General features: G+C 34.0%; 1 protein-coding gene across 3 annotated transcripts; it reads left to right on the top strand.

The window, feature by feature from the left end:
* The first annotated feature begins 525 nt into the window (after nucleotides 1–525).
* Nucleotides 526–18,671, top strand: LOC131146657 (uncharacterized). Of its 3 annotated transcripts, none has more exons than XM_058096392.1 (2): nucleotides 526–1,133; nucleotides 4,789–5,785. In XM_058096392.1, exons 1-2 carry the CDS (start codon nucleotides 913–915, stop codon nucleotides 4,916–4,918), a joined length of 351 nt encoding a protein of 116 aa, XP_057952375.1. In that variant the 5' UTR covers nucleotides 526–912; the 3' UTR covers nucleotides 4,919–5,785. The 3 variants fall into 3 exon arrangements, with proteins under 3 accessions (XP_057952375.1, XP_057952376.1, XP_057952377.1); XM_058096393.1 differs by lacking the exon at nucleotides 4,789–5,785 and adding an exon at nucleotides 18,387–18,671 and having other exon boundaries at nucleotides 544–1,133; XM_058096394.1 differs by lacking the exon at nucleotides 4,789–5,785 and adding an exon at nucleotides 12,721–12,741 and having other exon boundaries at nucleotides 544–1,133.
* The last annotated feature ends 4,988 nt before the right edge of the window (nucleotides 18,672–23,659 follow it).

The following is a 23,659-nucleotide window of genomic DNA, read 5'->3' on the forward strand; positions in this document are numbered from 1 at the left end:
TTTGCTGGTTCGTCGGGTGAGGTGGTGAAGTTGCCGCAAGGAAGGCTGGGCGAGTGGAGCAGGGGGTTGTGGTAGTGCTGGTGATCGCGGCTACGGAGCAGAGAGCCGCAGCAACGGCTATTGTTGTTGCGAGTTGCCGAGACGAGTGGGTTGTCGTCGGAGTTGCAGAGGCTTGAACTGACGGCGTTGGTGACGGTGAGGCTTGACTCCTTTAAATCTCACAACTTGGTGCTACGAGATTTGCTCCTCTCCTCCGCCACACGTCATCTTTCCACTAGCTATTCGGTTTAAATCTCGCAGCATCAAGCTGCGAGATTTTCTTCCCTCCTGCCACATGTTACTTTCCCAGTAGTCCATTAGTTTAAATCTCGCAGCATCAAGTTGCGAGATTACGTAAGCATTAGTTTAGGAAATTTTTTTCAAATCGAAGTATTATTTGATATTTGATATTTTTTTAATAATAAAATGGGAAAAAACTCCACTAGAAGCGGTAATAGTAATAGTGTAATACCCTTTCTCTCTCTTAAATTGTGGCGGTTTATCTCCAAAGCTTAGATGGTTTCCTTCCTGCTTTCCCTTGTAGGGATCTTGTGGAAATGGGAAGCTGAATCCTGCGCTTTAGCTGGTACTGGTACACCAGCCCTCTTTCAATTGCAGGGTGCCATGCCAGAATTTGCGAGCTTTGGACTCAATCGCGTAAACCCCAAATCTCTCAGGCGAGGCGATTCAGGATTCATGGCGGGTGACTCAGATTCATCTCCCTCTCCTAGCAAACTCCTCAAACCCTAAACCCTAGCCCTACCCGCGTCTTCCACGCCTTTCTCCAAAGGCAATGACAAGTTCCAAGAACCCAAAGACGATCCTGTAGAAGAAGAAGAAGAAGAAGAAGAGGAAGGAGGTGGGGAGGAATTGATGGATTCAGATCCGAGCTTATGCGGGGTTTGTTTATCGGAAGAAGGGAAGACCATCAGAGGGTGGATCGACAGCTTTGACAACCACTTCTGCTTCGCCTGCATCATGGAGTGGGCCAAGGTTGAGTCTCGCTGCCCCATGTGCAAGCGGCGCTTCTCCTCCATTCGCAGGCCGCCCAAGGAGGGGGTGTTTGCTTGTGAACGGATTGTCGATGTTATCAGGTGAGGAGTATGTGGCTCTTATTGAGATGTTTTTGGTTGGTAATTTACTGTGATTCGTTGGTGCTAGTGTGACTGAAAATGATAATTTCTTTGAATGTTTTAAATTGCTTCGAAATGCTTTGATATCGGCATCGATTTTAATTCCATTTTGGAATTAATAGTCTTGCTTCTGAAAGCAAAATTAACTTCGTGCGACTAGTTGTGAAACAGAAAGTTCTTCATAAAGGGCCTTTTGGTTCGTGGATCCTTCTTTATTTCAGGTGCCTATGAAAAAAATTACATCCTCCGATAGGACTTACATGGTCCTCTCATTAGACCCTCTTATCTAATGAAAACACTCCAAATAGTGAGTCTCATGTGCTAGGTTCTACTAATAATTTAATAGATTTACTATTTGAAGTGTTTTTATTAGATAAAAAGGCCTAATGCGAAGATCATGTTGGTCCGTTCAGAGGACTTAATTTTCTTTCGGTGCTTATAGCTCACCATTTCCATGTTTTGTTTGGCCTGAGAAGTGACACCATGTGAATGAAGGAATTCCTGGTTCCCATGCTGAAGTTTGGGGATCTTTAATACAAATAGGCATCCAAATTTGTGGGATTAAAATGTCCCTAATATTTAGTTAGGTATTGTCATATGCGATTATGTTGATTATAATGATAAATATTTATAATACTAGAGGAAATAATGAAAACATGAAGTAATATCACTATTGTTTTTAAATAGTATAATATTAAATTATATTATACTATATTGTATTATTAATTACTTAAATCTTCTAATGACTTCTATCTATCATATTAATAAATGATATATTAGTGTACTTTACTATATTTTATATTAGAACAAAAGACATTGACCTCCTTGCGAGTTGGCTCCCTTGATATTTAGCGAAAAAAACAAGGACCTCCTTGAGGTTTCGAAAATCTTACATACCTCTCTTGACATTTGATATTTAGGACATTTATACTCCTAAATAAATTATATTTTTGCCAAATATAAGGAGAGGTATGTGGAATTTTGGAAAATTTAGGGGAGGTTCTTAGAATTTTTAAAACATCTGGGAAGACCCTTGTCTTTTTGCCAAGCCTTAGGAGAGGCTAGTGTCTTTTACCCTTTATATTATAATTTATTATCACACACTATTGTGATATTTACCACTGTAAATTGTTGTAATGCTTAAAAAATATAAAGCAATATCATATTATTTGATATAATAAGATAACATTCTTATATGATAACGTGAGTGGTACTATACCATATCATATTATAACACTAAAGTATCATAAAATAAATTCTTCTATATGATAATATGAAAATATGAACATTCTTCATATATTATTAGATAGGCAGGTCAGTGGTATTCTAATAATATTAATGAAATGTCTCACAAGATTCCATGTTGAACCCAAAACAAATATCGACATCTTGTGTATGTTCTTTGGAGTCTTATAATGTGAACCAAGAAAAAATATTCTTAAATTTTTTTCAGAAGGAAAATGTTGGCCATCACGGGTCCGTGACATCATGGACCCACGTGACAGAAAAAGAGAGGAAGATAGAAGCTCTTGTGCCTTACTCTCTCCTTTTTGCCACATGGGCCTATGATGATTACTGGTCCATCATGAATAGCATTACTCTTTCTGGAATACCTTAGCAAAATTACTAGAAACTAGGATATGACCCAACTGTGTATGTTCTTTGGAGTCCTATAATGCGAACCATGAAAAAATATTTCTAAAATCTCATTCTTGGGAATTGGATTTGTGGGAATGTCATTGTAAGGGCATTTTGACATCTTGCGAGCCAAATGCTCCCTAAAAGCAGATTTTGGATGTATTAGCCTACTTTGAAGGTATATTTTCTCTTAACTACAGCTTTTAAAAGCATGAAAAGCTGCTTTTGAAATGCTAGAGTCAAATGGTGCATGCAACATAAGAGAGTGATTATGAGTTTCAATTCCTTATTGTTTGGTTTAGAGGGTCTATTTAGTTTGCATGATAATGACATTGGGAAGTAAAAATTTTGAGTTTTTTTCTGCTTTTTAATATAAGGTTCGAGTCTCTTTTAGAACGGAAACAAATTAGGATGATGCGGGCTAGGAGGGACACTGATACATTACACAATACCTACACAGCAATATAGAAATGTTAGAGAAATGAAACAACCACGACACCTCAGCTAATGTGTGTGTGTGTGTGCAGTTCTTGCTTTTTCCCCTTTTGTACGTAAATATTCAAGTAAAATAAATTGAAGATGAATTTAGGAATTATTCTCAAACACATTTTACAAATAAACATCATCCACGCCCACTGAATGCATTTATTTTTTGTAATTTCACTTTTCCCGTTCATAAAAGTACAATTAGATTTATAAAATGTAACACAAAAGATCTTGTGAAACATCAAAAGCATTGCTCCAACAATAGATTCTAACCCGAGAACAAAATGCATGAGAAACTAGAAAACTTGATAGTCTGGGAATGTCTAAGACGTCTCCTTTAAAAAAATAAATTTATTATTTTCTGACATAGGTGGAATATCTGTCCCACTGTATTGGTGGCAACTTAAACTTGAAGGGGTTTTGGAGTCTCATTGCTTCCTGGGGATGCACTAAAGGAGGTTGATAATCTAATGCTTCAACTGGAATGTACAACTGCTGGGTGATTGCGCATGTATAAGTCCCTCTACTCCCCCCACCCCAAAAAAAAAAAGGAAAGTGCAACTTATTATTATTATTATTTTAAATGAACAAAAAATATTTGTTAACATCAGAAAAGAGAGAAGAGAAGACACCATACGGGGATCTGACGTCATCCAAATAGCCAAAAACAAAAACAGGAGAAAATGAAATTACTAAGCAACGCTCTTCAATCTCTCACACCAGAGTGGAGCAAGAAAGACCACCCTACACCATATAAAACAACAGGAGTACCAACGCCTGTAAAAGTTCTAGCATTGAAACATTACTGTCATGTAGAAAATGTGTAGTAACAATAGTAAGGGTACTGCCCAGAGGGCAAGTAGGGAGATAAATAGATAGAAGAAGGAGGAGAAGAAGGAAAAAGGAAGAAGAGAGAAGGAAGAAGATTCAAGTGTGGAGGGACTCAGCTTAACTTCACCTTTCAAACTCACTAAAAGCTGCTCTTACAAGCTTTGACACTCTATTTACAAGAATGCCTAAATTTTAAGAAATTATGAATAAACCCCTAAAGATTCAAGAAATTATAAATAAACCCCTAAAATCTTGTATCATGAACAATCCCTCAAAAACACAAAAGCCTTCTACACATTGAACTATGGTGAGGATGTGATGATAGCTTCGTACACGTAAGCAGCTCCCTCCTTTTAAAACAAGGCTAAATTGGTGAATTGTGAAATTCAAGAGTTTTGAAATGTGGAAGACTTAATGAAATTAAAAGTTAGGACCTTGTTTGTTACGATTATTTATTTTGGCATATTTTGCTTGTTATAGAAGCTATCCTTGGTTTTCCTTTGATTTGAGAGTCTGAGACATATCTTGGTTTTTAATGTTTTAGTTATGAATGTAATGAGTTTACAGCATATAAGTTTAATTTTTTTTTATCTTTATTTTGAAAATATTATGAAAATATTTAATTAGATTATTACGATCCACTGGTTGGACCACTGATCAGGTTACCCACTCCCTTCACCGGGTCAATGGCTGGGCTGGGTTTAATGACATTGGCTGGTAGTGATGGATCCCTCAAAATGTGTGCCAAACTCAGACAATCCATTTTATCAAACACCGTCAAGATATCTTGAAGAAAACCAAAATTTTGTAGCCTTGACCTTTCTTGCAATTCTGGAAGTTGCAGAAGAAGAGATGAAAAACTCCGCATGGACGTCCCAGTGCGGTTGGGTGTGTGCACCACCAGCAAGTGTCCTCCAGGAATGGCCTTGGGGATGCTGATGATCAAGGGTTGGTGAATCTGTTGGTGGTGATGATGTCAAGAAATTTTGGCTGGTGTGCGGGAGCTCTTCGTTCATCAGATGACAACTAAACTTTGGTGAAGGCCTTTCAGGGGTCTCTGTCTCCAATGGTTGTGGAGATATTACAAGAATACTCTAGCAATGTGGTGTTCGAAAGTGAGGGGCAGTGACTGTAATTTTATCTAAAATTTGCAGGATGATGAACAGTGACATGATATGTTTGTGAGTGCCTGGTATGGCTTTGCAACTGTAAATTTCACTCTGATTGTGGTTTGAGTTTGGGGTTGGGATTGGGATGAATCTTCAATGGAGATTGCGCTGGGTGGATGATTGCAATTTTCTGTAATGCCAAATGATGCCATAACAGCTGTAAGGGTGTTGGCCAGAGGGAAAATAGGGAGAGAAATAGAAAGAGGAGGATGGAAGAAGACGAGGGAGCGAAGAAGAAGAAGATGGAATTTGGGTGGAATGGGGGCTCATGTTTAACCTGCACTTGAAATTCACATTTGAAACTGCTCCCCATGTGGTTGTCAAGACGGACTCAAGGTTCTATTTCGGGTGCATAATTTCTGTGATTTGGAAGAGGAACACCTTATCATGGTATTTGCATACTCTTTTTAATGGTTCTTGCATTATAAACTGAATGTATACTAAAGGGACTAGATTAAGACAGTCTACAATATGAATTATTTATTTCTATATTATGATCCTACCTGACATTCAGAATAAGAATGTCTTATATGTATGGAATAATTATAGAATCTTTGAGATGAAGATCTAAAGCAAAATAAAGGAGAATGAGGTGCAAAAATTCTGAATTGATGAGCTAATGAAATCATAGCATTGATAGAATGAAGCCTCACTACATAGTTGATGCAGAGCAGCAGTAAGGGAATGATGTGGAGCAGCAGTAACGGGAACTGCTGGAGGAAAAATAGTCAGAGAAATAGAAATAAGGGGAGGAGAGGAGAAGAAGAAGAAGGAATAGGAAGAAGAGAGAAGGAAGATGGATATAAAGGTGGGGGTAAAGAACTTGCGTTAACTTCTCAATTCAAATTCACATTTACATGGATTTCGCGCCCTATTTATAAGAGAGCCTAAAGTACAAGAAAATTGCAAACAAACCCCTAAAGATAGAAGAAATTACAAATAAACTCCTAAAGAAACATCTATTATAGAATCATTCCTAGGACACAAGCCAACTATAAATTCAACTAACATCTGTTATAACTACTAATTAACCAAACACATTTGGGTTTAGGACCCAACAAGGCAACAATACTTCAACCATATTCTTTGGAAGTTGTCTCCAAATTGAGTCAAAGTGATCCACCCAATTACCTGCTTTGCATCCTACATCAATTCCCTCTGGAAAAGAACTTGACTTTGTCAAGTTGGGGAAAGCAATAAGTATTCCATCTCCATGAGAAGAGTTATGTAACTTCATAAAAAAGAAACAACTGGTGCCCATCAATTTGGTGAGTTGAAGAGCTTGAGATGACATCAACTTATACTTCTTCTTGCTAGTGGATAAGATATGAGAATTTTCATTTGCTTCATGCTTAACCCTCCTGTGAACCAACTATAGACGCCCCAAATGGATATAAAAAATCTTGAGAGGAAGAATGCCACATTTCACTGTCTCCACAGTTAGACCAAACTTTGAAGGTAAGCAAGCAATGATTATGGATTTTCAAGTTGGTATTGTTCACACAAGCAATCTTCTATGTGGATTTAGATGTGGTTCAACCTTCAAATTTAACTTTATTTGTTCTTAGAAACTACAATTGTACAACTATCATAATCAATAACCAAAGAAAATATTTTCTTATGATTAATCATCTGAGTTTGAAAGATATTGGTTCGTTTCCTGTCTTCAACCTTGTGGGAGGAGAGGGTAGGTCGAAGTACTAAAGCATCTTTCATGTTGCGATCTTCATCTAAGTCACTTATGAATTCTGTCCCAGCTTTATTATTTGGATTGCTTCATCTTTATCATCGTTACCATCATCTTCTTTCTTTCTTTCTTCTTCTTGTTCTTCTTCTTTTGATGCAATTTCCATGACTTGGTTAGGACGTTGAGCTTGATGCCCACAATCTTGACTTATGAAACGCTTGATTGTTGGATGGACCTCAAAAGTTGTTTTGGAGTGCTCAGGAGTCTTCCACGGTGTTGTAGTATGAGCTCCTTTGCCCAACTGCTCAACTGACTTCTTGTGCACAACTGTGCTAGTAGACATCTCAATCCAAGGGGCCGATGTAGCCCTAGGAAGACTACACTACTTATCCTTTTCTATTTGATTAGCAATGTCACTTACATTGCCAATTGTAAGGAGATGACATGTAGCAAGCTTGGAGGCAATAGTTGGCTTCCAACACTTTCCTGTACCAATCATCACATCCTCTTTTTATTGTCTTATTACTTCAAAGTCAGAATTTTTTAATTTGTTTGCATGTGTAGCCAAATGATAGGACCTACCAGTGTAATCTGCCACTGTCTTGTCATCTTGCTTCAAATCAAAGGGTTGTAGATGAACACGTTTCTAGTGATTGAAATGTACAAATTGCTTGTGCATAGCTCACTTCATCTCACCTCGTCTTCTGATCTCCCCATATCTCCTCCTTTCAAAGATCTCTGCAGGTTTAACCACCAATTCAAGTAGTTCCCTTTTATTTTGATCCAGTCAAATACAACTTTTGAGCCTCATTCATGTCGTACCTTCGGAAATAGTAGTCCAAAGAATACACATAGTCATCAAATTCATTAGGACCATCACTGTTAAAGTTTGAAAATTCCTGTTTAATTCCCTTGTTAAAATGACCATTTGGTCTTCACACAACTCAAAAGTGTGGGTAGCAACAGTAGTTTTATCATTTGGTAGGAAAATTAATGGGCATCTTACTGAAGTGTCTTAAAAGGATCAATCGAGGCCATAGTAGTCTCTTAGGCGTGAGGTGCAGAGGGGTGACGAGGCTAGTGCCTCACCAGGATTGAGGCGAGGCGACCTTCAAGAGGTGCAGCAAGGCGCAGTGAAGCGCACTGAGGCTCAAGGTTCTGTGAGTCGCACCTTGAGATATTGACCTTTTAACTTCATTTTTTTTTTAAAACCTTAAAGAAAGAAAACGTAAGGCTTTCAACTAGGGGTGTAATCGGTTCGGTTTGGTTTGGTTTGGTTCGGTTATGGGCCAAACCAAAAACCAAACCAAACCTTGCAGTTTTTGAAATTCGCGAACCGAAACCGAAATCAAATTGAACTTATTATCCCATGGAGAACTGAACATTCGGCAGTTCGGTTACGGTTTGTTCGGGTTTTAATCGATTTCTTAAATATTCAACAATTATTTTGTGTGTATACTGGTTGTGAGTGAATTCACATGAGAAATGTTCCATCTGAAACTGAAAAATTAAGAAAGCTAGGAAAAGAAATTGAAGAATAGAAGGAAAGGAATGATGTAATAAAATGCAAAAGGGAGAAAAAAATCCACAAAATAAAAGGTAAATTACTAATGAAATCAGCGAGGGGATTGGCAAGACGGTGAGGCAAACTATACTTTAGATCCTTAGCTGCTTCCTGCTAGTGCTTGAGAGGACAGGGGAGGGAGGCAGAGGTAGGGCCACCGGCCACAACGACGTATCAACGGCAGCGGCTCAGCACAGCGCTGGTGCACAGAGGGCAGAGACAGAGGGGAGTCGGGACGGAGATTCTGAGGGAGATAGACAATGAGGGGAGTCAGGACTGAGAGTCTGAGAGTTTGTGAGAGTGAAACCTCAAACCGTGAGCGACTGAGCGTGAAGAAGCCGTGAAGGATTTGTGAAATGTGAACTTCAAAAGAAACCTAGTCCCAGATTCATATATATTGAGGGATCGGATCTAGTGTGGTGCAACTTGGATTAACTTATTATATGGACCAATCATAATTAAGTAACCATATTAATCTATATTTATAATTTAAATTAAAATCAATTTTTTGGTTCAGTTTTACTTTGGGAACCAAAACCAAAGCTGAAACCGAAAATTATACTTTCTAAAATCGAATATTGAATATTGAAAATCGAACTGCTTGTTATTTCAGTTCAGTTTCGGTCCGACTTTCGACTTTTCGGTAATTTTTATACACCCTTACTTTCAACAAACATAGCCAGAGCCAGAGCCAGAGCCAGAGCCAGCAAGAGAGCCTTTGCAAGAGGCCTTTGTCTTCAAAATTCAAGCCTTTAAACCAGTGCAACCTTTGTCTTTGAGCCTTTGAACCAGCACAAAACACCTTCATCTTCAAGCCTTTGAGTCTTCGAGCCTTCGCCAGCAAAAGAGTCTTTGCAAGAGTCCTTTGTATTCGAGGTTCAAGCCTTTGAACCATCACAATTTCATCTTCGTGTCTTCGAGCCTTCCACTAGAAAGAGAGCCTTTGCCAGAGCCTTCGAACTAGCAAAGAGGCTTTGGGCTAGTGATTCGTCATCGCCAGTCTTTGTGAGTCGTCAGGCTGCTTCAAACTAGTAAGTTGTCATCATTTTCTTCTTTTTCTTCAGTATTTTGTGTTCCTCAGGGCTCAGTATTTTGCTGCTGCTACCTGCTGGTGGCTGGCAAGCTACCGTGCTCTTCGTTATAGATTAACTTGCATTAAGCCATTAAGTTAATATTATATAATATGTAATTGATTATGTAGTTTAATGCAAGTATATAATTAATGTATAACATTTTTTACTGAATTTAGCTTGTTTGGAAATATAGTCTACAAACTGTACATTTTTCTGAATTTAATTTCTTTATCAATTGAAGTTTATTTTTGAAATATAGTATACATTGCTTTTGCATTTAGGATAAAAAGGCTAAATCTTACTATTAATGTGTTCATATATCAATTACCCATCAAATAGGCATTGTACACAATTTTAATAATTGTGCGCCTTTGCCTCATGTCTCGCGCCTCAGCTCTATGTACTTTTTGTGCCTTGATGCGCTTGGCGCCTTTGACTACTATGATTGAGGCTCTCCTCAAGGCAAGACATGCCTAAAACACCTTGAGGCTCAGTCTAAAATACCAAATTCTAAATTTCGAAAAAGCTAATGCATTACATATTGAGGATTACGAATTTGTACGAAAGGCACGCCTTTTGCACCTTTTAGATGAGGCTTACACATTTTGGGTATGTGACTCTCAATTTAGAATTTTAAAATTTTTACTACATGTTTGTATAGAAGGAACGTGTTAATATAAGTTGATCTCTCAAACTCTTGAACCTGAACCTTTCCAAAATAATTTAGAGTTGCATCTTAGATCATGAAAATAGTTTGAACTTTGTAATATTATAGCTATCTCTTGTCATGATTTATGTCATGAATTCTAGTTAGCAATTTTTGAATGGCCAACAAGCATGGTCTTAAATTTCCACGAAACTATCGAAATTTCCGTCGAAATTTCCGATTTCCGTCACCTTCGAAATCGAAATGGCAGTCGATTTCCGTCTTGCATAATTTCTATCGAAATCTCAACGAATCATCCGAAATTTATCGAAACCTCGAAATTTTAGCGAAATTGGTCGAAATATATCGAAACCTTGAGAGTGAAGTGAAATTTCTCTTTTAATTTATTTTATTTATTTTATTGAAACAAAAGGTTATCACAAGTGCTTTTGAAATTATATGAAAAAATAAACTTATAGTAATATTTTATTTAACCATTCATGTCTAAATTATCAATATTTGTATAATAAATAATATTTAAATGATTTATGAATTTCATTTGCATTAACTCAATATGTTTAATGTACATTATCTTACAAACATGTTTGATACACATATTATTTTACAACTTTTCCACCTCATACAAAACATAGATGTATTTGATTTGTAATATATTAGTCTTAAAACTTATATTTTTATGTTTGTTAACCATTTCCAAAGTTTCACAAAGAATTCCATGCTTTATTACTAGTTTCCGTTATTTTTTCAAATCGAAATCGAAATCAACATCGAAATCGAAATTTCCCTCGAAATTTCCATACTTTTGGAGCTTCGAAATTTGAGTCGAAATCGAAATTTAAGACCTTGCCAACAAGTAGTTTCCATAGCATATCTATTTTAATAGTTTGACATTATATTTGTGATTTTCTTAATTTTTAAAATATATATAATATGTTTACATATTTTTATCTAAAAATAAAATTCTCAAAAGGTTTATGCCTGAGCACCATAAGGCCTACGCCTTGCCTCTTAAGGGTTTAAAATGCCTCAACTTATGCCTTTGCCTTTTAAAACATTGATCTTACTGAACGTCGTGGCTTCATTTGTTAGCCTGTGCAGACTTCAAAGCATTAGTAAGTCTTAGTTTAAAAAGTGGTTGAGGGTAACGTCGTGTAATGGTTGTGGGTTTAATGGGAAGTGAGTGGCAATGAATTTTATTCAAGCATGCACAACCATGCCTAATTGAAGAATAAGCATATGATTTTTAAAATATGATTTTTTTTTTAATGATTTTGTATCACTTGATTCTACCTACGAAACACTATTCAGTTGGGAAAAATAAATTTTATATTAATTTTATCGTCCTCATTGTAAGAAATATATATTTCACTTTTTGGTACTTTAATGACCAAATGACCAAAGTGTTCAGAAATATAGAAGTTGAAAAGTAATTAGGAACATGACACTAGTAAATTAAAGTATATTAAGAGTTTAAATTACAAAAATATATAAATTGTTTAAGTACACTAATAGAATTGAAATGTAAACAAAAATTATATATATCATTATCAGGTATTACATACTAAATATTTAATCACTTTTTGACTCCCTCATTCTCTCATTTGCTGAGCCGCATGAAGAAATTCCAGCAAGCCTCTGTCTTTGACTCTCTCTCTCTCTCTCTCTCTCTCCCATGTGCAATTGCATCAAGATTTAAGCTGTGCGCAGAGATGATGCATTGCCATATGGCTGCAGTGATGAGGTGACAATTATAAGACCCATGACTCATCTCTATCTCTCTGTTCCATTGTTTTGGACGATCTCTCACCATCTTCTCTGTAATAGATAAGAATGTGGGGCTTCCAATGTAGCTTGTGACAGAACAGTAGCAGCCATTACAGCCTGTTAAGGTGACAAATCTGTCATTACGGCCGTGATTTCACTGGCAATGCTAAAGCGGTATCAAGGGCCAATTTTCCATATGTAATGGCTGTTGTGCTATGCAACGTACGCTATTTAAACCATGGTAATAGTATCCAATGCATTCTCCTTGTTTTGTATCTTATCGGACAATAGCTCCACTTTTGTAGACAATTCAACATTAGTTGCCATGTTGCTGATTTTTTTTTTTTTTTTAAATTTTTACATACACAGCAACTTTATATACCAAAGACCCTCAACACAATTTGCCAACAACTCTCAATCTATTCATGCAATTTCTCAAACTTGACTCCAATATCTTCAAGGGCAGCCCGGTGCACAAATTTCCTGCGTGTATGGTCTGGGGAAAGGGCTGACCACGATGGTTTATCGTACGCAGCCGCCTTATCTTGCGTTCTTGCAAGTGGCTGTTTTTATGCCTTGAACCACAAACCATGATGGTCGCACAGCAATAACTTTACCCTTGCACCTACTCTCTCCTTCAATTTACCTTTAACCTTGAGTGTCATGCAGTGATTAAACAAGACCACGTAGAAAATTCACAAAATGCTGCAACGGTGTCTGATTCCTAATGCTGATTGTGCCAATGGATCCTCAATACACGTACCAAACTTGAAACAATCAGATTTTTATCAAACAAGATTCAAAATCTCAACAAGAAAGCCATAGTTTTGTGGTTGGAACCAATTTCTCGCGATTATTGAAGTTGCAGATAAGGGTGACATTTGCACATGCCATTGCTAATGTCTGTGCTACTGGTGAGGGTCTTCCAGCCATGCTCTTTTGGCATTATTGAAGTTGCAGATAAGGGGGACATTTGCACATGCCATTGCTATTGTCTGAGCTACTGGCGAGGGTCTTCCAGCCATGCTCTTTTGGCTGGTGTGGATTTAGGGGTGGCAGTGTACAACAACAATGAAATCAAGTCTCAAGTCCCATTAGGTGGGATCGGTTACATGAATTTGTTTTTGTCAATTTATGCGACCATGGACAATTCTAAAACATTAAATTTAATTTTTTGTCACAATAAATATCATGGTTCAATTAAAAATAAGTAATCAATAAACTTCCATGTATATGTATGTTTGTAGATAGTGCTACATTAATTTAAGGGTAAAAGACATTAATCTCCATTGAATTTTGACAGAAACACAATTACTTCTATTCAAGACTTTTCCTTAAATTTTAAGAATTTTACAAACTCTATTGAGGTTTATGATAATTTTTGAAATGTCATGAGAGATATTAAGTAATAGTGTAATACCCTTTCTCTCTCTTTAATTGTGGGGGTCACAACTTGCATGGTGCGTCCTACAAGCTTATCCCCAAATCTTAGATGGTTTCCTTCCTGGCTTCCTGCTCCCCCTTGTCTTCTACAGATCCATTTAGGGATCTTGTAGAAATGGGAAGCTGAATCCTGTTCTTTAGCTGGTACAGGAGGCCTCTTTCAATTGAAGGATGCCATACAAGAATTTGCGAGCTTTGGACTCAATTGTGCAAACCCCAAATTCAGAGGACTCTTGTCAGGCAAGGTGATTCAAGATTCATGGTGGGTGACTCAGACTCATCTCCCTCTCCTAGCAAACTCTTCAAACCCCAAACCCTAGCCCTACCCTCGTCTTCCACGCCTTTCTCCAAAGGCAAAGACAAGTTCCAAGAATCCAAAGACGATCCTGTAGAAGAAGAAGAAAAAGAAGAAGAAGACGAAGAGGACGAACGTGGGGAAGAATTGATGGATTCAGATCCGAACCAATGTGGGGTTTGTTTAGTGGAAGAAGGGAAGACCATCAGAGGGTGGATCAACAGCTGTGACCACTACTTATGCATCGTCTGCATCATGGAGTGGGCCAAGGTTGAGTCTCGCTGCCCCATGTGCAAGCGGCGCTTCTCCTCCATTCGCAGGCCGCCCAAGGAGGGGTGTTTGCTTGTGAACGGATTGTCGATGTTCCTGTTCGTGACCAGATGAGGAATATGTGGCTCTTATTGAGATTTTTTTTGGTAATATACTGTGATTCGTTGGTTCTAGTGTGACTGAAAATGATAATTTCTTTGAATGTTTTAAATTGCTTCAAAATGCTTTGATGTAGGCATCGATTTTTGCTTCCATTTTGGGATTAATATTCTTGCTTCTGAAAGCAAAATTAACTTTCTGCGACTTGTGAAAGAGAAGGTTCTTCATAAGGGGCTGTTTGGTTCATGGATCCTTCTCTATTTCAGGTGTCTGTGAAAAAAATTAGGTCATTGAATAGGACCAACCTGGTTCTCCCACTAGACCCTCTCATCTAATGAAAATATTTCAAATAGTGAGTCTCATGTGGTAAGACCCACGTATAATGAGATTCACTATTTAAAGTGTTTTTATTGGACAAAAAGGGCTGATGATATGATCATGTTGATCCGTTTGAAGGACTTAATTTTTTTTTCGGTGCTTATAGCACACCATTTCCATGTTTTTTTGGCCTGAGAAGCGACACTATGTGAATGAAGGAATTCCGGGTTCCCATGCTGAACTTTGGGGATCTTTAATACAAATAGGCATCCAAATTTGTGGGATTAAAATGTCCCTAATATTTAGTTAGGTATTATAATATGCGATTATGTTGATTATAATGATAAATATTTATAATACTAGAGATAGGAAATAATGAAAACAAGAAGTAATATCACTATTGTTTTTAAATGGTATAATATTAAATTATGTTATACTATATTGTATTCTTAATTACTTAAATCTCCTAATGACTTCCATCATATTAATAAATGATATATTGATGTACTTTTCTGTATTTTATATTAGAACAAGATATTGACCTTTCTTGAGATTTGACGAAAAGACAAGGACCTCTTTGAGGTTTTAAAAATCTTATATACTTCTCTTGACATTTGATATTTGGGACATTTATACCCCTAAATAAATTGTTTTTTGGCCAAATATAAGGAGAGGTATGTGGAATTTTTGAAAATTTAGGTGAGCTTCCTGAAAATTTTAAAACATCGGGGAAGATCCTTGTCTTTTTTCCAAACCTCAGGAGAGGCCAGTGTCTTTTACCCTTTATATTATAATTTATTATCACACACTATTATGATATTTACCACTGTAAACTGTTAGAATGCTTAAAAAATACAAAGCAATATCATATTATTTTATATAATAAGATAATATTCTTATAGTAAAATATGATAACATGAGTGGTGGTATATCATATCATATTATAACACTAAAGTATTATAAAATAAATTCTTCTATATGATGATATGAAAATATGACTATTCTTCATACATTATTAGATAGGCAGGTCAGTGGTATTCTAATAATATTAATGAAATATCTCACAAGATTCCATGTTGAACCAAACACAAATATCGGCATCTTGCATATGTTCTTTGGAGTATTATAATGTGAACCAAGAAAAAAAATTCTTGAATCTTTCTCGGAAGGAAAATGTTGGCCATCACGGGGACCCTTGTGGCAGAAAAGGAGAGGAAGATATAAGCTAGTGGGCTCTTGTGCCTTACTCTCTCCTTTTTGTCACGTGGTTCCGTGATGATCATGAATAACATTACTCTTTCTGGAATGCCTCTGCAATATTACTGGAAACTGGGATATGACCCAACTGTGTATATTCTTTGGAGTCCTATATAATGTGAACCAAGCAAAACTATTTCTAAAATCTCATTCTTGGGAATTGGATTCGTGGGAATGCCATCCTAAGTGCTTTTTGACATCTTGCGAGCCAAATGCTCCCTAAAAAGCAGATTTTGGATGTATAGCCTTCTTTGAAGGCAAATTTGCTCTCAACTTCAGCTTTTAAAAGCACGAAAAGCTGCTTTTGAAATGCTAGAGTCAAATGGTGCATGCAGCATAAAAGAGTGATTATGAGTTTCAATTGCTTATTGTGTGGTTTAGAGGCTCTCTTTGGTTTGCATGATAATAACACGGGAAGTAAAATTATCGAGTTTTCTCTGCTTATTTTTAATATATGGTTTGAGTCTCTTGTTTTTTCTGCCTATTTGTAATTTCACTTTTCACTAAATGTGGTTGATAATCTAATGCTTCAACTGGAATGCGCAACTGTTAGGTTGTGGCACATGTATAAGTCCCCCCCCCCAAGAAAGATGAAAGTGCAACTTATTATTATTATTATTTTTAAATGAACAAAAAATATTTATTAACATAAGAAAAGAGAGAAGATACCAAACAGAGGATATGACATCATCCAAATAACCAAAAACAAAAACAGCAGAAAATGAAATTACTATGCAACGCTCTACAATCTCTCAGCATGTCGCTTCAAATAACTTCTCTAAAATGTCATGTGTGGAACACCAGAGTGGAGCGTGAAAGACCACCCTAAACCATATAAAACAACAAGAGTGCTAACGCCTGTAAGAGTTCTAGCATTGAAACTTTACTGTCGTGTAGAAAATGTGATGTAGTAACAATAGTAAGGGTACTACCCAGAGGGTAAGTAGGGAGATAAATAGATAGAAGAAGGAGAAGAAGGAAAAAGGAAGAAGAGAGAAGGAAGAAAATACAAGTACGGGTGGGGGGACTCAGCTTAACTCCAACTTTCAAACTCACTAAAAACTGCTCTTACAAGCTTTGACCCTATTTACAAGAAAGCCTAAATTATAAGAAATTATGAATAAACCACTAAAGATGCGAGAAACCCTCAAAAACAAAAAAAAGCCTTCTACACGTTGAACTATGGTGAACGTAAGCAGCTCCCTCCTTTTAAAACAAGGCTAAATTGGTGAATTGTGAAATTCAAGAATTTTGAAATGTGGAGGACTTGATGAAACTAAAAGTTAGGACCTTGTTTGTAACGATTATCATATTTTGGCATATTTTTGTTGTTATAGAAGCCTTACTGGGTTTTCCTTTGATTTGAGACTTATCTTGGTTTTTAATGTTTTAGTTATGAATGTAATGAGTTTACAGCATATAATTTCAAATATTTAATTAGATTATTGTGACCCAATGGTTGGACCACTGATCAGGTGACCCAGTCCCTTCACCGGGTCAATGGCCGGGCTGGGTTCTATTATGTTCATATTGTTCATCTAGAGTTATATGTTGGTTTTTGTTGGATTGAGATTTTTTGTAGTTTTAGTTCTAAAAATAAGCATACTAACTATGAAATTTTAATCTCATGATTTATGTATTGAACTTTCAAATTTTTTGATCTAGTTTGATCCAAAAAACATTTTGTTATATTTTCGAAGTGTTATTTATTTGTTTAGTAACTTTGATAAGGTGTGTTCAAAATGCATACATGTTCTAATTTTTAATATAAGGTTTTTCAATTTAATAATTATTTTAGTTGACCGTTAGATAACTTCTTTAACTATCAAATAGGGCATGTTTCACCTCAAAGGCATATGGGAGTACAAGCCCCAAATGGCATAACTTTATGGTTTGCATATTTTGAGTGATAGAGAGAAATTACACAATTGATAAGTTACCATTGCCTCGTACACTAATATTCCTTTCTTTATGTGCAATTTATAGTTAGTGTAGATTGATGCAATTATTCAACATACATGGTTTTATTACCAATAGAATGTAGGATCTAAATATGAGCAATTTATGTAAAAGTACAAATATGCTATTGAACTAGAGAGGTGTTTGTAAAAGCTGTAATTAGTACGAAAGCTAGTGGCCAACTAGCAGGATTTTGCCTATTCCATGAATAAGTTGCAATCTAAAAAAATTTATTATTCAATTTATATTAATGGTTTTTGAAGGTTCTCTCTCTTTATTTAGCCATCTGTTTTTATCATTTTCCCATTGTTTTTCGTATGCACTCCACTTTGTAGAATGGCGTAGTTATTTATTGGATGTTTTGAAGTAATAGCTACAGAAATGATGATAAATCCTTATCATGTCCTCCTTTTTGCATTTATGGCTTGCAATAATCGAAATATTGCCATTTTGATTATTTTTTGTTATTTAACTCATTAATTATTCGTTTCCATGGTCTTTTATTGTTAGAGTGAGTTTGCCACAAAAGAAATTTATGAATATTATTCTATTTGCCCCAGCTATCTTTTATTTATTGTCAAATTGTAAACAACAAAGGAAAATGCTTAGAGAAATTAATGAGACTAAATTTCTGCAAATAAAATTCTTGAGCAGTAGTTTTAATTATTTGTGCGAATAAAATTATTTGCCTCAGTCGAGAAGATTAATCCTTTTTACTATCTTCGCTACATGGATTGAGATCAAGATAGCTGCATGTATTTTGTATAAAGCTACAAGATTAGAGGCTTTCATCTTCTTAGATTATTTTGTTTGGGATGGACGTGCTACTTCCATTCGTCAGCATCCTTGGACAGAATCTAATATTGAGAGTTAGTAAGAAGAAATTGTTTTGGGTGTAGTGGAAACTTTTTATACAATGTATATTCGTTCAAGATTCTAAGATCCAAGCCATTGAATTGGAGATGTAGTGGTTTTTTCTTGGTTGGTTTGTGATTTGGGTGTTTAGGCTTATTTCCTCCTGTCACTAATGAAATTGATAGTTTATTTATTGTGGAAGGAAACGAGGTCGGAAAAATGGAATAAAAATTTGATGAAAAATATGACAAAATCAAATGATAAATTCAATTCCATTCCATCTCAACATAGCAAACAATTTGTTAGGTTTAGTTCAGATGTGGATGTGTTCCTTAGAAATGATCCCCGTTGTTATTTGTTCTATATGATCCCAAGTAATTCTAATTGTCAAAAAGCTAACATTTTGGCTTGCATTTCTCTATCCCTCAAGAAATGGACAATAAACTTGTTGAGTCGATCTTCTATAAAAATTTTGTAAAAAAGCAGTGGGTTTAAATAAAAAATAAAAAAAAAATCCTCTAATTTTTAGTATTTTTGTTTCAAATTAATTTAAACTTGATGGATCGAATTTTAAAAGAAAATAATTAGTAGCTTTTATGATTTTAACTCCTTATTTCTTACACAGTAATTATGATTGTCAATGCCTCTTTATGTAATAAAATTAGTAAACTCATTTAATTTGTATGTAAACAAAAAAACTTGATGAATTTTATTGATTGTAACCCTTAATGTTTGTGAAAGAAAAAAAAAACATGCTAAGAATTTATCTGGGGAACTTGTTAATGAAGTTCCACATAGAGTAAGAGAAAATATACCATTTTCAAAAGATATATATTTGCATTTCAATGCTAGATTCTTTAACCATCCAAATATAAATATATATTTTTCAATTAAGAAGTTTTAACTTGGGATGCCCCATTCCTTTTCGCACTAATAATTCAAGGGCCCGCAATATTATTTATGACGAAGAACAAAAATATTAAAATGTTAATGAAAAGCTAATTAAAATGGATTCCATCAATTGTATGTTTGATATGCTAGAATGTAATAGAATTAGAAGTTGGGTGCGGTAAAACGAGTTAGTGCGTCAAGTTTGTGCAGATCGTAAATGGATAGGGGTGGGTTCGGGCTCAAGTTGACCCGTTTATTAATGGGTGACCAACATATAAACATAAATTCGCTTGTTTAATAAATGGGTCATAACTGGATACCCATTGAGAATCTGTTTATGACCCTTTTAAAAATATAATTTATTTATTTTTAATTTTTTAAAACATTTCATATAAAGTGACATATTTTTTTTAAAAAAAAAAACATCACTTTTTATTTTATTTATTAATATCTTAACAAAAAATCATAAAATATAAAAAAATAGTACATCTTTCTAATTAATTATTTTTTTAATTATATATATATATATATATATATGTATGTATATCAAATTAAATGAGTCACCTGATGGGTACTCAACTCAAACCTGCCTAACCCGTTTATTAAACGGGGTCTAGTTCAAGTTGATCTATTTATATAGGGGTCAACTTATACTAAACCTAAATCCGATTTAAATGGGTGGGTTACGAACCACTCGTTGATTTTCGATCCATTTTGCCACTCCTAATCAGAAGAAATGAATCGAAATTTTCACTTGATTTCATCTTATTTCTCATCTAAATTTTCATTCCATTTATTTCTTAGCTCATGTGTAATTCCATTCCACAAACCAAACACTTGTAATTCAATTGTACTAATTTTATAATAAAATAAAAATGAATGTTCCATAATTTACCATGGTTTTAATGTTGGAACCATCAACAAGGTGCAAGGTTTTGAAGCATGCTGAGTTCTTGATAAATACAACTTTGGAGGAATACAAGATAATTAATGTAGAGTGCAAGTCCTTCCCTACTGGTTGAGTAAAATTTTTCTCATCATGTACTAAATTATTTTTTCCACCATATTACAATTATATCCCAATTTTCATAATAATTAATTTTATGTTTTTAAAATATAAATGCTGAAAAAAAAGGAGTTAATCTAGTTAACAATAAGAACTCCAAATTTTCAAGACAAACATAATTTATTTTTATTTTGTTCTTGCAAAAAAAAAAACATTATTATCGACCAATAAATCTTATTTATAATTTAAACAATAATATTAGACAGACTAGTTGTAGTTTGTATGCATGTGCACAGACACTTATATAATATGTCAATTGAAAAATTAAATAGACAAATCAATAAAGCGTAGCTAATTAAGTAACATTTAGAAAAATTAAATTTACAAAGGTTAAGTATTATTAGTTAAAAATAGTTGTTGCAGAAAGATTGTTTTTATTATAATAGAACTTGGATTTAAAATTTATAGAATTTATAGAGAAAAAAAAATCTACTTTGACAATTTTGATTATAAAAAAACTAAAATTAGATTTTTTATTATTATAGAATTTATATATACTATCAATCTATGCCATAAAAAATGCATTTACTTAAAGATTGTTAATATCGGTGAGTATTAAATAAACCAAACATTATGAATTTTAAGTAAATTAATATTTAGAAATTTGTATTTAGAATTTTAATTAATTATATTTCTATTTAAAAAGCTTTATTAAAAATTTAGTATTTGAAAACACTGTATTAGTTTTTTGTATGGCCTCACTAGTGTTAAAAATATTAAGTCTCAAATATATTATTCTAAGTTGTTTGATATTTCTTCTAGTAAAAATTACATTTCCATACTCATAAATTTTTCATGTTGTATGAAATTTTTTGGAGACATAAAAAATTTAGAAATGCTTGAACAAACTCCAAATGGAAAATACCCTTATTTTGTCTTATTGATATTATCGTATAATATAATTATAAATAATCAAAAATTAATTTTTAAAAAGATATGAATAGTCTTAAAAGCGTGATAAGCATTTAATATAGGTGTTTTTTGACCAACACATTTTCTAACTATAGAAAATGCTCGTGAAGAAATTCAATAATTTAAATCTATTGATAATACCTAAGTTTTATTGTAATTAAAATATTTATCTAAAAAAAGAAAGAAAATACACATTAAAATTCTCATGCCATTATAGGGGGCCTAAAAAAGAAAGATGTTGTTGTATCAACAATGACAACAATTTTTATTTTTTTTTTAAAGGGTAATCATAGAATGAAGTAATGGTAAAAATATTAAGAATACTGTAAGTTTTAAAACTCTGTAACTCCTCCGACTCTATATAAACTTGCATATGTCAAAAGTTTTCGTGTCATTCCTTTTCTCTTTGAAAGATAAAGGCACAATGAGTTTTGAAGCAACATTGAACTTTTTGATGTCAATGGCTGATGGTTCCCTCGTTTTGAAGTATTTCAAGATAAAATATTTTTGCTTGGCAGCGCAGAAAGAAGAATCTTTCCAGAAGAAGGTCCTTGTTCTTGGCAGATCAATGAAAAGAATGTAACTCATGTAATGAGCTTACCATTTGGTATCATTATTATTAAGTTATTGTTTTCACATTTTCATTATTACTTTCTATCATATGTGCAAGTGATGAAAAGATATCAAAAAATTTAAATAATATATAACCCGAGTTTATTTTTTCTTCTCCTTGTATTTTCTTTCGGTGTTTCTCTTGATTGTTTCAAGATGGTAAGAAACGTATGGCTATCTAATTATTTTGGTGGTTTAGAAGCAATATTCATGGTTGTATAACTTACTTGTTTACTTATTTTTTAGTTTGTGAGATGCCCAGTACTTCAAATTAAAATTTTAACTATTACCCAAATTAGAGATGTGGTTGGTGCAATATCATGGACATAGAAGAAAATTACAATTGTAACTAGGGCAGGATTGTTAATTTGGGGCACCAAATTTTTTAAATTTTTTTTTCACTGATGAATTTTCTATATTACATTTTGGGATGGCTCAAAAAGTTAGTAGATTAAAAAATTTATGAGTGTAGTCCATATATATGGACTTCCAATTAATCGAAAGAAAAAATCAAATATATTCCAGGATAACAAATAAAAAATGCATTGACACTATTTATTACGTAGAAATTTGATAGATTAACAAATTTATGATTTGAAAAACTTCTTTAACTTTTTGAAGATGTCTTAAAAATAAAAACAACTCGACAGGGATTTCAAATCTCGTCCGACTCAATTCCAATCTCCCTTCCTCATATTGGAGGAGTAATTAGGGGTTAACGCGTATCTTTCACATAATTTAAGGCAAAGAATGATTATTTATATTGTTTATTATTAAGAGGCCTAATAACTATTTCCTTTTTCCAAGATATGAGGTATGCATGACATTAACACATGGCTCTTCCTCCAAACTTTCTCAAGTTGATAACCAAGTGTACCCACCACTTACCTTGACACACTTAACTTTTCATTTTTTTTAAATAGATAATATTTTCAAAAGATATATATTTGCATTTCTGTGCTATATGCTTTAACCATTCAAATATAAATATATTTTTTTCCAATTACAAAGTTTAAACTTCGGATGCCCCATTTTTCATTCAAATTTTTGTGTCATGGTAGCATGATAGTTTCGTGCTAATAAATAAAGAGCTACTTATGACTAAGAACAAAAATATTAAAATATTAATGAAAAGCTGATTAAAATGTATTCTATTAACTGTATGTTTGATATGCTAGAATGTAATAAAATCAGAAGTAGGGGTGGCAAAATTGGCTAGTGGGTCGGGTTTAAACGAATTATATTTGGGTATGAGTTAAACGGGTTCAAGTTGATCCGTTTATTAACAGGTGACTAAACTTCAACATGCCTTTTTAATAAATAGGTCATAAATGGATACTTGTTGAGAACTCATTTAAAAATATATTTTATTTATTTTTAATTTTTTAAAATATTTCATATAAAGTGACATAATATTTTTAAAAAAAAAACAACTTTTATTTTATTTATTAACATCTTAACAAAAAAATATAAAATATAGAAAATAAATAAAATACCCCTTCATTTGTCAAAATTAGTAACTTTGATTAGCAAATACTTTCTCTTAAATATTTTTAACCTCTTGTTAATTAAAGTTCTCCCAACTTAATTTTTAATTGCAAAAACTATTTTTTTAGGGCAAATCTTTTATT

The sequence above is a fragment of the Malania oleifera genome, chromosome 13, assembly GCF_029873635.1.
Source record: "Malania oleifera isolate guangnan ecotype guangnan chromosome 13, ASM2987363v1, whole genome shotgun sequence".
Classification (NCBI taxonomy): Eukaryota; Viridiplantae; Streptophyta; class Magnoliopsida; order Santalales; family Ximeniaceae; genus Malania; species Malania oleifera.

Bases quoted from the DNA above. Each gene is read 5' to 3' on its own strand.
- LOC131146657 (XM_058096392.1), top strand. From the start codon at position 913: ATGGATTCAGATCCGAGCTTATGCGGGGTTTGTTTATCGGAAGAAGGG. The intron at 1,134-4,788 runs GTGAGGAGTATG...ACCACTGATCAG, and splicing joins CGGATTGTCGATGTTATCAG to GTTACCCACTCCCTTCACCG.